Here is a 14,095-nt window from a genome sequence, read left to right on the forward strand (position 1 = left end):
ATAATTGTCAATCATTATCCTACTTGGAAAAATAGTACACTAATTACACGTTTCTTACTTTGGTTGCCAATTATCAAATTAGAATATATGTTTCAATTTAAAGTAAAATTTAAGTATTTAAAGTATTTAATTTTAATTTTAATCGGCTTTCAGTAGTCTGCAATTTTCATTTAAATATAGTATTTTATCCCAGCAGGAATGAGAAGCAAAAAAAAAATTAGTGAGTTTTGAATGTGTATAGTATAAAATCATAACATTTTGAAGATTTTCAGTTGAAAATGATTTAATTTTTAATTACTGTAGAATTTAAAATAATGCTGTTTTCATTGTTTCTGTTTTAATAGTTATATTCTAAAAATATTTCAATAACGTTTTTTTAATTTGGATGATTTTTAAGATCAACGGTCAAGAATTCAATTCTAAGTTTTCCAAATTGAAGGCATTTTGAATGTAAATCATCAAAATTATAGATATTAAAAATTGTCAACATTAAACAATCATTATTTTTAAAGATTTAATATATAAAGTTCTGAAATTTTGAAGAGTTACAATTGAAAATTCTTGAATTTTGAAAATATAGAATTACAAATGATTGAATTTTCATGACTTACGTGAACATTTTTTGGAACAGTTCAATTTCGAAGGTTAATCATGTGAAATTTTCCTCTAAATCATAAGAAAACGTTTATATTCTCTTGAGACCTTTTAAAATTCTGAAAACGTTTCTGAAATTCGTTTTGAAATCCTCAAAGATCCACATTTTGTGGATTAAAAATAATTAATCTTTACTCAAAAAATATTATTTTCCAACAAGTTGGTTTTTTAACAAAAAACAAAAGTTGATATATTTATCAAAAGTGACCAATTTTCTATGATGAAGTTTAATTCTTTAAACCGAAAATCTCAACAACAAAAAAGTCATTTTAAACTAAATAATTGAATTTTCAACCGAATAAATTAACTTTCAACGAAATATTTACATTTCTAATCTAGAAGATGAATATTTTGAACAAAAATGATAAAATTTTATTTAAATAATTCATTTTTAAGACGTAATTTAACTTGAATTTTAAATACTGTATAATTTCTTTTTAAATTCTTAAAATTTCACCTTAAAGTTTAAACTTAAAGTTCCAAACAAAGTTTCACATCAATTTTTATGATTTTGAAGATCCAAAGTTAAGATTTAAATTTGAAGTCCTTCCAACTAAAGAAATTTCGAATGTAATCATCTGAAATTTTGAATGGTAAATTATCAACATTAAACACTTTAATTTTAAAGATTTTAAATTCTGCAATTTTGAAGAGTGACTATTTAAAATTCCTGAATTTTAAAAATATAGAATTCTAAACGACTGCATTTTCAAGATTTACGTCTAAAAATATATATTTTGGAACAGCTCAATTTTGAAGGTTTAATAATGAAAAATCTTTAATTTTAAAGTATAAAAAAATGCTTAAATTGATATAATTTTATAGTTCAAAAGTCAAGTTTTGGATTCTTAATCTACCAAATGGAAGAAATTTCAAGTTTAAATCATCAAAATTAATCAATATTTAATTCCAAAACGTACAACTAACATCATTTTTAAGTGTAAATTTGAAAAATAAAAAATTCTTAAATTTTGAAGTCTTCAATTTTGACGATTTTCTGTTAGAAATTCTTCAAGTAAAAAAAACTAAAATAACATAATAAGTAAGAGTGAAAGGGCAGGATGATAGGATTGTAAATAAAAAGTAGGAATCTTTGAATGAGTCCAAGAAATTGTAAAGTAAGCAGTTATACGAAATACAAATTTTAATTTTAATCTGGTTTTATTAGTAACTCAATTATTATAATGCCAAAAATAACCCCTGTAATTGGTTGTATAAGCTGTAGGCTATTAATCAACTTGAATGGAATTGTGATTTTTTCTAAGATCAAAAGTCAAGAGCGTTCAATTCTAAACTTCTCAAATTGATGAAATTTCCAAGGTAACTCATCAAAATTATAGAATTTTTAATTATAGAAGTTGTATAATTTTTTATTCTAAATTGTCAAAATTAAAAACTTTTCCATTTCAAAAACTTACAATTCAAATTTCTACAGTTCTGAAGAGTTACAATTTAAAATTCTTCGATTTTGAATATTTTGAATTGAAGAATCTTAATATTTAATATGCATAATAGAAAATTTTGTAATTTTTAATACTTTTTTTGGTATAGTTAAATTTTGAAAATACAAATTTATTCAATTTTATAGATATTGAACTGCAAATTCTTCAAATTTGAACATTAAAAATGACAAAGTTCATTTCTTTTTTGGAAATTCTTATAATTTTGAACATATTATTTTTATCTTTATATTTAGTAGTGTCAATTCATTGAATAAATTGTGTAATATTACGATATCTGACATGCACGGATTCAGGTTGAAACGAAGCCAAAGAAAGGCTCGAGTCAACAACCGACCCCTATAAGTTAAGCGAGTTAGCTTTATGGGATCTTAAGGAGAATGAAAGTAGATAGAGAGAGAGTAGCAAATAATCGATCCAGTTCTTAATGTTTTTTACGAATATCATGAATTGAAAAACGACATTGATGCAAGTCTGAATTGTACTTAAATAATTGTAGTGTAAACTTTGAATCATACATCAATACTCTCATTTTTATTATAATTACAAATTCTACTCAAATATTCCCAATGCCTTTTCTTTAAACATAATTTTGTATTGGTATGCTTAGAAATTGAAATAATTTATAGGATGAAAAAGTATACGAATTAACAACCGATAGAATTTTACAGAAATTTTCGTGATTTAAAGAACTTTATAAAATTCCACGTTTCTAGGATCCTAGTTTATTATATTTCCATTTCATTGAAATTCTATGAAATTTTATCTGGACAAAAATGGATCAAATCCTGTTACTGTCACTGAAATTTGATAAAACGTTATCCACTCGATACTTATCAAATCCTACATATCAGTCTCGAAAATGACTAACAAGTAGTATATTCGAAAAATCTTATTCTTTCCTATTCTAGTTTTCGAATTGCATATGATTTTTCGACGGATAGATTTCGATAGGAATTTCCGAAATTCTGATACGTAGGTTTGATAAAAGTCTCTAAAATAGATCAGATTTGATAGAATTTTAGTGAGAAGCAGTTGATAGAAAAGTATTTCCCATTGATGGAAATCAACAGCATTTATATCCAAACGTTTGATAGAAATTGATTGCTTTTTTGGCTGGATACCGTGGGAAATTTCCGATAAAGATGAATACTCATTTTGATTGACTTTCTATCAAATGCGTTTGATGGGAATGTAAAGGAAATTCCTGAAACTGCAGCTGAAAATGAGTAATACTTTTGCAAAAAATGCAACTTACCAAGAATTGGAACGAGCTTGTCATTCGGACTGAGTTGACTAGCAAGGTTTCTGCTGAGTTCCTCGCACTCAATTTCCTCCGGCAGCTTCTTCCTCGGTTCAGGAAGAATCTCTTCCTTGTTCCGTAACCGATCCTCCTGATCCTCCAGAAGCTCAGTCTGCGAAGCTGCATCACTAGTAGCAGCGTTAACCCGCAGAACCACCTCCGTTCTTTGAACCAAGGTCAGCCCCTCAATGCCAGGTTGAGGCGAGACACAAGGCGAATTAATGGCGTCTTGGACGGGTGAGGTCCTCGGAGATGAGGACGAGGAAGCCTTCGAGGCAGTAGAAGCACTGGAAGTCGAAGACACTGACGACGCATTACTGATTCTCGACCTGGATGATGAAGACCTCCTGGCAATAAATTCTGCTCTTCTAACCCTCGTGCTGATCGGCGAATTCGTCTTGTCCAAAAACCCGGTGTTGTCAGTCTGGGTCGGACTCGAGACCTTCCTTCCTGGGAAGGACTCGCTAGGCGATCTTAGACCATTTCTCGTCGGGGAATCCAAAGGCGAATGAGTTTTCGGAGAAAACCTCGAAGGCAAAGTGCTCGGTGAGATTCTCAAGTCCGAAGATCTCGATGAAGAACCGGAACTCGAACAGCTCCCCGTTCTTCGAGGAACAGCTCCTCTCGGCGATCTTGACTTGGGACTTTCTGGGTTTGGAGACCTCGGTGGTGAACACGAAGGAGGTGGAGGTTTTCCCCCAGGCCTCGTATCGATGTCGTTGATCTCGGAACTTCTGGACCAGTTGGTTTCAGTGGTTGGGTAGGCAGTCGTGGTTGTTGTCGTGGACATAGATCTTCTTTCGATGCCCGCGTTCCTGCGGTTAAGAAGCTCGACATTTTGCGAGGTCATCTCGATCGTTGCGCTCCGCTCGCGATAGAAATCTCCGGGAGAAGAAAGGGGACCATCAAGGCGAACTTGGGGTTCACAACTGGCTGCCAACTTCCGGCGTTCTCGTTCCAGCTGCCGGTTCCGGTCGTTGAGGACTTCAATACTCTGGGGCGAGAGTCTCTCCCTCTTTTCTTGATGGTATCTGTCCTCCAGGTTGTCGTTATTGTTGTTCTCGGTTCGGGAACGGGTATCGTTAATTTGGAGCTTCTTTGTGAGATCTTGAGAGAGCTTGCCGATTACTTCAACCGAGTGACTATTTGTTCGGTCTTCTATGCGTTGGTGAAGGGCATCCACGCTGTGGGATTTGGCGAGTTCGTGATGTTGGTGGTGATGATGGTGGTTGAGGGAGTTAGGATGGTGAGGTGTCACTCGCAGGAGAACCGGGTCGTCCCGGTCTCGGGGCCAATCGTCCAGGCGAGCTGTGGGTGACATTGTTCTTTTGTAACTACCCTCGTTGTCGGGAACGCCTCGTTCACGACGGCAGGCCAGATAGGATGCCTTTGATTGGCTCCTGAAATGAGAAAGAAACAATCTAATTAATACTTGCTTCCAGAGAAACTGTTGGACAAAGCTGTAGTTGGTATCGAATCAGAATTTTAAGGCCTTCATTTAGATTAATGACACAATTTTTAGCAGGAGACATTCAAATTCAAATACATAATATCAAATTAAAGGTTTAACATTTAAAATGAATAAGGTCAAGGGAAACCTGAAAATCAGGGAAAAGCCAGGGAATTTTATAAGTGAGGGAAAGTCAGGGATTTTGAAAAAATTTTGCAAAGGTCGGGGGATTTCAATGAGAGGCATGTTTAACAACTGTCAATGATAATACATTTGAAATATTAAAATTTTGATATTAAATTGTTTGATTTCATTTATAAAAGATTCTTTGTAGAAAATTTTACAATATTGAGATTCTAGTCTTTGGACATCAATGTTCAGGGAAACCGAAAAATTACTCAGTGAAAAATCTGGGAAGTTTCACAAAGTTTCAAAAGGTACAAAATTGCATAATTTCAGAATAATGATGTAAAAAGCACCATAATAATTCTGCCTATTAATTATTATCGACGAGTACCAAAATCAGTTAATCAACTTTAATAATAACCTAGTCTATCGACAAAGGTATATTACGCCCTCGGTAATTTCTGCATATGAGAAAGGCACGCGCACAGCCAATTAGTTGGCTTCAGGAAAAAAAAACAGAATCTTATGCGAAGAGTTTATCTATCCATGTAATTAATTGAATCTAATCTTTCCAAGTTACTACCAACATCCAATGCAACATAACCGGTTCGATAAGAGATTTCGCGTGAAAAACAATACCCGCTGTTCCTCGTATTTCATCTAGCAATTTATCAAATTCCTAATTGCTAGGTAGGTTGCTGCTTCCGGTGAGGCAACCCGGGACTGATATTTTCAAGTCGGAGATTGTTCGATAGAGGATAAAGAATGAGTAATAGAATTTTATTATACTTGTGTACTCTGTACTTATCTCTACTTCATCAGGAAGATCAGTGTAACAGAGAAGTCTCTCTTTTCCTATCTGCTTAATTTTTATTGATGATTTTATCACGTTTGATGCTGTTTTTCGATACGATCAAAATATATTGACGACAAATATCTAGGATATGAAATTTTACTACTTGCCAAGTACACATTTTTAATCTGACAAGAATTAATATAAAATATGAGAGCGTCCATAAAATATTATGCCTCCTGAAAAATACTGCAGCGGCGATTTCGTGCCCGAAACCGTGCTTCAATCGAAATTCCAGTATAATGTAGATATCACATTAAATTCAATATGAAACGTGCTAATTTACTAATATTTCAAGTCGAAGTGTATTGCGATTTCAACAAAACAGTTGAATTTTCAAAAAAAAAAAAATATATTATCCCAAAAGAAATGAACTTTCAGCCAAAAAGAGAAATATTCAACTAATGAGTTAACTTTACAAACTAAAAAGCAAAAGTCGAATGTTTTGTACAACAGTTGACTTTCCAACTCTAAAAGTTGAATTTTCAACAAACAAGTTCATTTTCAATCCAGAAAGATCAATTTTGAACCAATAAAGATTGCCTTTCTGTAAAAAAAATTAATTTTTTATCAAAAAATACGAATGTTAAAGAAAATAGTTGAATTTTTAACCATAAACGAAGACCTAAAATTTAAAGTTTAAACAATTAATTTTTATTTTTAAAAATCGAATTATGAACCAGTGAAATTCAACCAAAGACGAATTTTCAACAAAATAGTTGGATCCTTAACCAACACAGATTAATTTGCATTCAAACCATTGCATTTTTAACCAAAAGAGATTACTTTTCTACCAAAATAGTATGAATTTCTTATTGGGTTCTATTAATTTAGTTCGTACAAAGGAGAAAAAAAAACGAGAAAAGGGGCAATTTCTTGAAGAAAACAGGGAAGAAAAGAGGATTTGTTTAAAAAAAAAAAAAAAAAAAAAAAGAGGAAAACGAAGATATAAGGGAAAGAGTTTGAAGTCTGGAATGATTGAACTTTTTAGAAGGCGCAGAATAAATGTCTTTTTTGCTTGCACAATATGTATATTCAGTGCAGGAGAACGAAAGGGAACAAAGTGTTACTTTCAAAGAACACATGCTGGCAGGCTTGTACACTTTACTTTATTGTCCGCTTCTGGGATGACCAGGAGTGTCCCTTAAAAAAGAAGACAAACGTGAAAATTATGGATATCGCCCAAAGTGCTGTCCAAGAAAAGAAAGCATAAATGTGTGGCTACTAACTATAAATTCCAGATGCAAGGAGCTACTTTTCATCCTTTTTAAACTCTAAAGACAGCATACTGGTGCACGTATCCAAACTCTGTTGTTAAAAATACAGTCTGAAAGAAAATACAAACAGGAAAGTTCTCAAATCAATAAATTTTCCGTAGTTTCTTCCACTTTAGATGCTACCCACACATGTATTTATTATTTACAACCAACTTAGCATTGAACATGGTGATGATTAATCTGCGTGCGGCATTGATTAATCGCCACAAGGTTATAGCTTTAAGGTCGTACGATCGATATCGGTCTTGAAACGATGAACCGATACCATGATCGTTATCTTTCTCATTTAATTAAAATTTAATTTATTTTCCCATAGCCCTCAAATCTCACAAGAGCTCTCAAACAGGGTGGCCGTAAGTCAGGGAAAACTTGTAAATCAGGGAAATGTCAGGAATTTTCACAAAAATCTTGCAAAAGTCAGAGAATTACTATATATGTCAAGAATAATAAATTTAAAAAAGGTTTATTTTAATTCATAATTGTTTTATTTCGTTGTTCATAGAAACATCTGTTAACAATTTTAGGAGATTAAGATTCTTGTCTTTGAATATTATTGGTCAGGAAAAAATTAGGAAAATTTAAAAATTAAGTTTTTCGGCCATCCTGATATAAAATAATTGAAAGTAATTTATTTGTCTAGTATGTCTATTTCTATTGCTTTTTTCCACTTGCTTCCTTCGGAGGATTATATTTTTAGATTAAATTTTTATTTTCAACTAATCTGGTAGAAAATTAACTTTTTGTCAAAAATTGATATTTTGGTGTTGAAAATTAAACTATTTTTTCTGTAAATTCCCATTTTTGGGTTCAAAGTTAATCTATTTTAGCAAAAATTTAATTCTTTATATATTTATTGGTTAAAAATTGAACTACTTGGTAGAAGGTTAATCTTTGTTAAAACTTCGTTAAAAAATATCTTGTTTGTTGAAGGTATTTTGTATATTCATTTTTGTTTAACTGAACATTTATTTTTGGTAAAAACTGATCGTTTTTAACTGGAAATTTAACTATTTGGGTAAAAGTTGAACTGCTGAGTTTAAGATATTGTCTGTTTGCCTGAAGGTTCATCTCTTTGGTTGAAAATTTAAACATTTTGTCAAAAATTTAACCATTTTTTTCAAATTCTTTTTTTTCAAATTAATTCAGTAAACTTACCATGAACCTTTTCCATTTAGGGTTGAAAATTGATCTTTTTTTGTTGAAAATTCGTCTTTTTTATAGAAAACTAATCCTTCTGGTTTGAAATTTCCTTTCTTTTGGTTAAAAATGCAACTATTTGTTTTCATCTTTTTGGTGATAAAGTTCATCTCTTTCAGCAGATTTTTTTTTAGTTGAAATATCAACCATTACATTTCTTGTTGAGAACTTATCTTTGCATTTTGAAAATTCATCTATTTGGTTAAAAATCGACCTATTTTATTGAAGAATCGTCCTTTTGGATTAGAAATTTATTCTTTATGAGAGAAAAGTGATATTTATTTGGTTGAAATAAATAAATTTGAAATTTTTAACTTTTAATCTAAAGTATAAAATAAACTTGAAATAAAAAATATATGTTAAAAATGCTCCAAGATTATAATGCTGGTCGTTGAATATTAATGGTTAGGGAAACATCAGGGAATTTTGAAAAATAAGTTTTGCGGACACCCTATGAAAAAATATCATTCCTGATAAGGAAAAAAGTAAAATTGACGACAAACAAGTAGAAGGAAATCCGAGATTCAAAATTCTAATCACGTGAAAAGGTTAATTGGAAGTCGTGCCCTATCATCCCTGATAGGAAAAAAAAACTAAGATTAGCGACAAACAGGAAGAAGGAAATCCGAAGATTCAAAATTCTAATCACGTGAAAAGGTCGATTGGAAATCGTGCCAAGTGAATTGTTCGAGATTAAAGAACCGTTGTACGTAGGCAGGACCGTACTTAGGGAACCCTTTTGCCTTCAGGCGAAGTCTCTTCTTCAAACCCACAATTTTACATTTTTTAAACCACCATTTTTATAAACGTCACGCCGAAAGGTACTAATTTAAGAAATCGGAGATATAGCAATTTAGTAATTTGATGGCAGAGTACTTTCGAAACGTTTTTTTACACATTTTGTATAAAAAAAGGGCACGTATAGATCTATCAAAATATTTTTTTTAAACTGTTAAGACTAAAATTCAAAATTGTTTTTCATTTGATACTTTTATGATGCCTGTGATATGATCAATCTCTTCACGCTACTGTAGGAGGTTTGATAATAATTCCATGCGAATCGCGTTTCTAAGAGAGACACGAAAACGTGAGTGCGCATAAATGTTCAAACAGAATTTCAATACAATCTTCTGAATAGCATTCTCACATTTTTTGCTACTCGTTAAAACAGACTTGAGAACGAGAGGATTCAATTGTGAAAGAAAAAAATTCAAACACGACTTCTAATTCGAAAGAATTTTTTGCGGATTCGAGTAGAATACATTCAAGATGCTTTTTTATGGGTTAAAATGAAAAAGTTGACAATATCGTCTTTGGAAGAATACCTTTCTTAATTAAACGGTTTTATCAAGCGTATTTTCTCTAATTATTTCTACTATACTCCGTATAAAATTAATTCGATTAAATATGAAGGAATTACATCCGGCAAAATGCTACAATGTTAACGGTAACTACCTTTTTTTTAAATGTATGACCTTATTTCTTTTAAAAGAAAGCTGAAGGCCTAATCGTCTATCTAATATTTAATAATTTATTGCTGCAGCGGTTTCGGAGCCCGTGGGGTTGGGAGATGGTTGCTCCACGATGCGTGAAACACCAGAAGCATATCGACAAAGGAGCAGTGCGCGGGCACTCACACGCGTATATTTCGTAATATAAGCTTGTTGTTTATACGCCACTGACTGTTTACGTTCTGAGCCAGCGAATGATATGTTCGCTTTAAGTCAAGGCCATTTAGGAGTATTCTCGACCACAGCACTTAAATGAGATTCCCAGTGTATTGTTATATAAACAAAATTATTTATGGATGCAACAATGGCGGAACAAAATAAAAAAGAGGAAAATATTACAAAAAGTTGCGAGTGTAAGGATAAATGGGTAATTGAGTGGCTGTTTCGATATTATTTAAGGAGTTAGACAAGGATGCGCTATGTCTTCATGGTTATTTACATTATTCATGGACAAGTGCTTAAGAATTACTTTTTTCGACGAAGAAGGTGCGGATCTCGAAACTGTCAGGGTACGTGGGTTAGAGTTCGCAGATGATAAGGTTGTTATGGCAGAGCCAATCGAAGTCTTGCGCAGAAAGTTGAATTAACTGAATGCAAGCATGAAGAGCATGGGCATCAAAATTAACGCAAACAAAACAAAAACTATGGTGTTCGAAGGAAAGAGTGAGAAAACACTATGTAATATTGTATTAAATGATGAGAGAATTGAACAAGTTGATAAGTTCGTATACCTTGGTAGCTTATTTACTAGGGACGGGAAGGATAGGTGAGGAGTTAGATAGACGCATAAACGAAGGTAAGAAGGTTATTGGTAGAGCTGGGGCCCTTATCAGAAGTAAAAATATATTGAATAAAGCTAAAATGGCAATACATAATTATATATTTGTACCGACTACACTATACGGTAGCGAGACATGGACCTAACAAGAAAAAGATAAGAGTAAAATTAACGCAATTGACATGAGATTCTTGCGCATAATATGCCGGAAAACTCTGATGGATAAAGTAAGTAACGAGATAATTCTCAAAGAATGTGGTTAGAATGATAAAATGTGTGAATGAGACCCCAGTTAGAAGAAACATAAGAAGCCACAGAAACACGAAAGCCGTCATCAGAAAATGCATAGACGTAAAAGAAGCTAGAGAAGTATGCCAGGACAGAAACTTATGTCGGCGAATAGTTAATAAAAAGAGTGTCATGAGAGTGAATGCCACCTGAAACAAAAGACCTTGGATACTAATGGACCCAAGTGGGGAATCTCATATGACGACTTTGTGAGGATCTTCACCTGGGGTGATTGCTAGAGAGATTAATCAGCAACGTGGGTCGGAGCAGTTTTGCGGAACGAACATGTTATTTAAGTAAATTAAAAACACTGTTCTTCAGCTAAAAAATGTAAGGATCTGCAAGAATCCCAAATATTTACCAATAAAAATGTTCAGGTGTAATTTATTTATAATTGATTTTGCAACAGAATAAATACACCCAATTAAATAGCTATGAATGAATCCGCGTGTGAATAAATTAAACGCACCTAATTTAATCACACTCTAGTTAAAATGCAGTAGCAAGAAATCGAGACATCGAATCGTTAATTGAATGACTTTATTAACAATTCGATTGTAGTTAGAACTGATCGAAAAGACAGTTTGCATAATTAAAGTCCAGATTCTCGTCATTTCAGTGGCACGGTTCGGTTGGTCCCATTAACTATACATCAATTTCTCGTGATCGATTTATTTTCATTGGATGCTGTTTGCTACTACAGAGTACAGATGAACATTTGGCCACAGTGTATCAGAAACTCATTATGCAAAATTAAAATTGCCGGACAGCTGGCATTCGTCTGGGGAATTAAGGCGATCAGCCATTACGGCACCTTCGTAATTAACTTCGATTCAGTCCAACTACCACGCGTCGTTTAAACTTTTGACAAAAATCAAACTTACAAGACCGAATCATTGATTTATTTACATACTGACCGCGATTATTAAATCATGTCGATGGTTTATCACCTCCCACGCACTTGCAAACTGCCAAACTTAAATTAATCACGCTTATTTCAACAAGTGAAAAGATAATTTGAATTATTAGACTATTTCAGACGTAACTTTTCGTTTACAGATTTTAATTAAGATTTCTCATTTTTATTATAATTCACAGCTCCTGAATTACCGACATTTATTTTAAACTCTTAGTTATGATTAGAGATAATATTAGGGTGGTCCCAAAACTTCATTTTCAAAATTGTCGAACTTTTTCTCATTTTTCCCTGTTCATTAATATTCAAACCAAAGAATTTTAATCTTGTAACATTTTTAAAATAGAATATATAAGGTAAACAAAATAAAACAATTTCAGATTACGATTAAAAATTTGTTATACCTTTTCTTATTTCAACCAAAAATATGACTTTTGAGTAAAGTAGTCGAACAAAACAATTGTAATTTTCCACCAAAAATGAATCCTTTTTTATAAAATAGTACAATTTTCAAAAAAATTTAAAATTTCAAAAAAATAGTTTAGTTTTTTACCAACTTCTTGCATTTTCAACCTACAAAACTAAATTACCGACCAAATGGTCAAATTTTAAAATAAAAAAGATTAAATTTCGACCAAAAACAATTGCATTCTTAAGAAAATAGTTGATTTTCGAGATAAAAAGTTGAATGTTTTAGAAAACAGTTGACTTTTAAACTCGAAAAGATTAATTTTCAACAACAAAGTTAATTTTCAATCAAGAAAGATGAATTTAAACTTAATAGTTGAATTTTCAACAACGACAATTAGTTTTTAACCAAAAAGTTGCATTTAGAATCAAATAATTAAACTTTAAAGCAACAGAAACAAATTTTCAACAAAATATTTCAACCAAAAAATATGCATTTTTAACTAAAATTATGAATCTTCAATCGAAAAAACAATTTTTTTATACAAAGTAGTTCAACTTTAAGACAAGTAATTGATTTTTCAATAAAAAAGATGGATTCTTAATGAAACATGTAAAACCTGAAATCTGAATCAAAAAGAATTTCTATTTAAATAAAAAATAAATTGAATTAAATCAAAAAATAGAAATTTTCAACAAAATAGTTGGATCCTCAAACAAAACAGATTATATGCAACCAAACGGTTGAATTTTCAACTAAAACGGATGCTTTTTTAACCAGAAGATTCATTTAGTACCAAGAAAGAAGAATTTTCAAGGAAATAGTTGAACTCTCAACTAGAAAAGATCAATTTTCAAGTAAAAATATCAATTTTCGACCAAAAATGGAATAGTTACGTTTTCAGCTAGAAATTATTTAACAAAAAATTGAATTTTCAACAAAATAGTTAAATTTTTACTAAAATAATAAATCTTAAAAGAAAATGAATTATGAAAATAATAGTTTGAAATTCAACCAAATCGTTCAATTTCCAACCGAAAGGATTATTCTTTAACTAAAAAGATTATTTACTACCTCAAAAGCGAATTTTGAACAAAATACATGAATGTTGAACTATACGGTCTAATTTTTAACAAACAGAAAATTAAACTCTGAACAAAAACAGTTGCATTTTTTCAATCACATATTGGAATTTTTCACACGAAAGGACGCATTTTTTTGAAGAAAGTTAAATTTTGAATCCGAAAAATTAAAATTTCCAAGAAAAAGGTGAATTCTTAACGAAAAACATAATAGTTAATATTTTAAAATAGAAAAAGGAGTTTTCATCATAATAGTTCAACTTTCTATAAAAGAGATGAATTTTCAACTAAAATGATGAACCTTCAACAAAAAACTGATTTTTTAACACAATGCTTCGACTTTCAAACTAGTTGTTCAATTTTCCAGAAACCTGTTGAATAATTAACAGAAAAGTTTACTAACAAAGTTGTTAAATTTTCATCCAAATAATAAATTTTTGAACTAAAAATATAATTGTCAGAAGGAAACAACTACAAAAGAAAATATCAGGGTTGACGATCAGTATTCAAAAACCAGAATCTTAATCTTATAAAATTTTGAATATAAAATCTTTTATAAATGGAATAAAACTATTCCAAATTTATTGTCACTGAATATTATTTAAAGTGCCTACTATAGAAAGTCTCTGACATTATCAAGATTTTTCCTTAAAATCCCTGATTTCTAGATTTTCCCTGGCCTACGGCCATTCTGGTAATGTTCTTGTATTTACCGAATTTGTACATTTATCAGTTTAAGAATAAAATCTTCTTTCTTTTCTCTGGGAATTCTTTTCTTTTAAGTGTTGTAA

The 14,095-nt window shown here is 31.3% G+C and overlaps 1 protein-coding gene across 1 annotated transcript in view; it reads right to left on the reverse strand.

Annotated features, from left to right (window-relative positions):
* Window positions 1-14,095, reverse strand: part of LOC117169222 (protein Shroom) — a 245,016-nt gene that overhangs the window by 13,125 nt on the left and 217,796 nt on the right. The window contains exon 8 of the mRNA XM_033355479.1: window positions 3,373-4,817. Within this exon, the coding sequence (XP_033211370.1) occupies window positions 3,373-4,817 (1,445 nt within the window). The remainder of the gene's footprint in view (window positions 1-3,372; window positions 4,818-14,095) is intronic.

This window comes from Belonocnema kinseyi, chromosome 3 (assembly GCF_010883055.1).
Source record: "Belonocnema kinseyi isolate 2016_QV_RU_SX_M_011 chromosome 3, B_treatae_v1, whole genome shotgun sequence".
Classification (NCBI taxonomy): Eukaryota; Metazoa; Arthropoda; class Insecta; order Hymenoptera; family Cynipidae; genus Belonocnema; species Belonocnema kinseyi.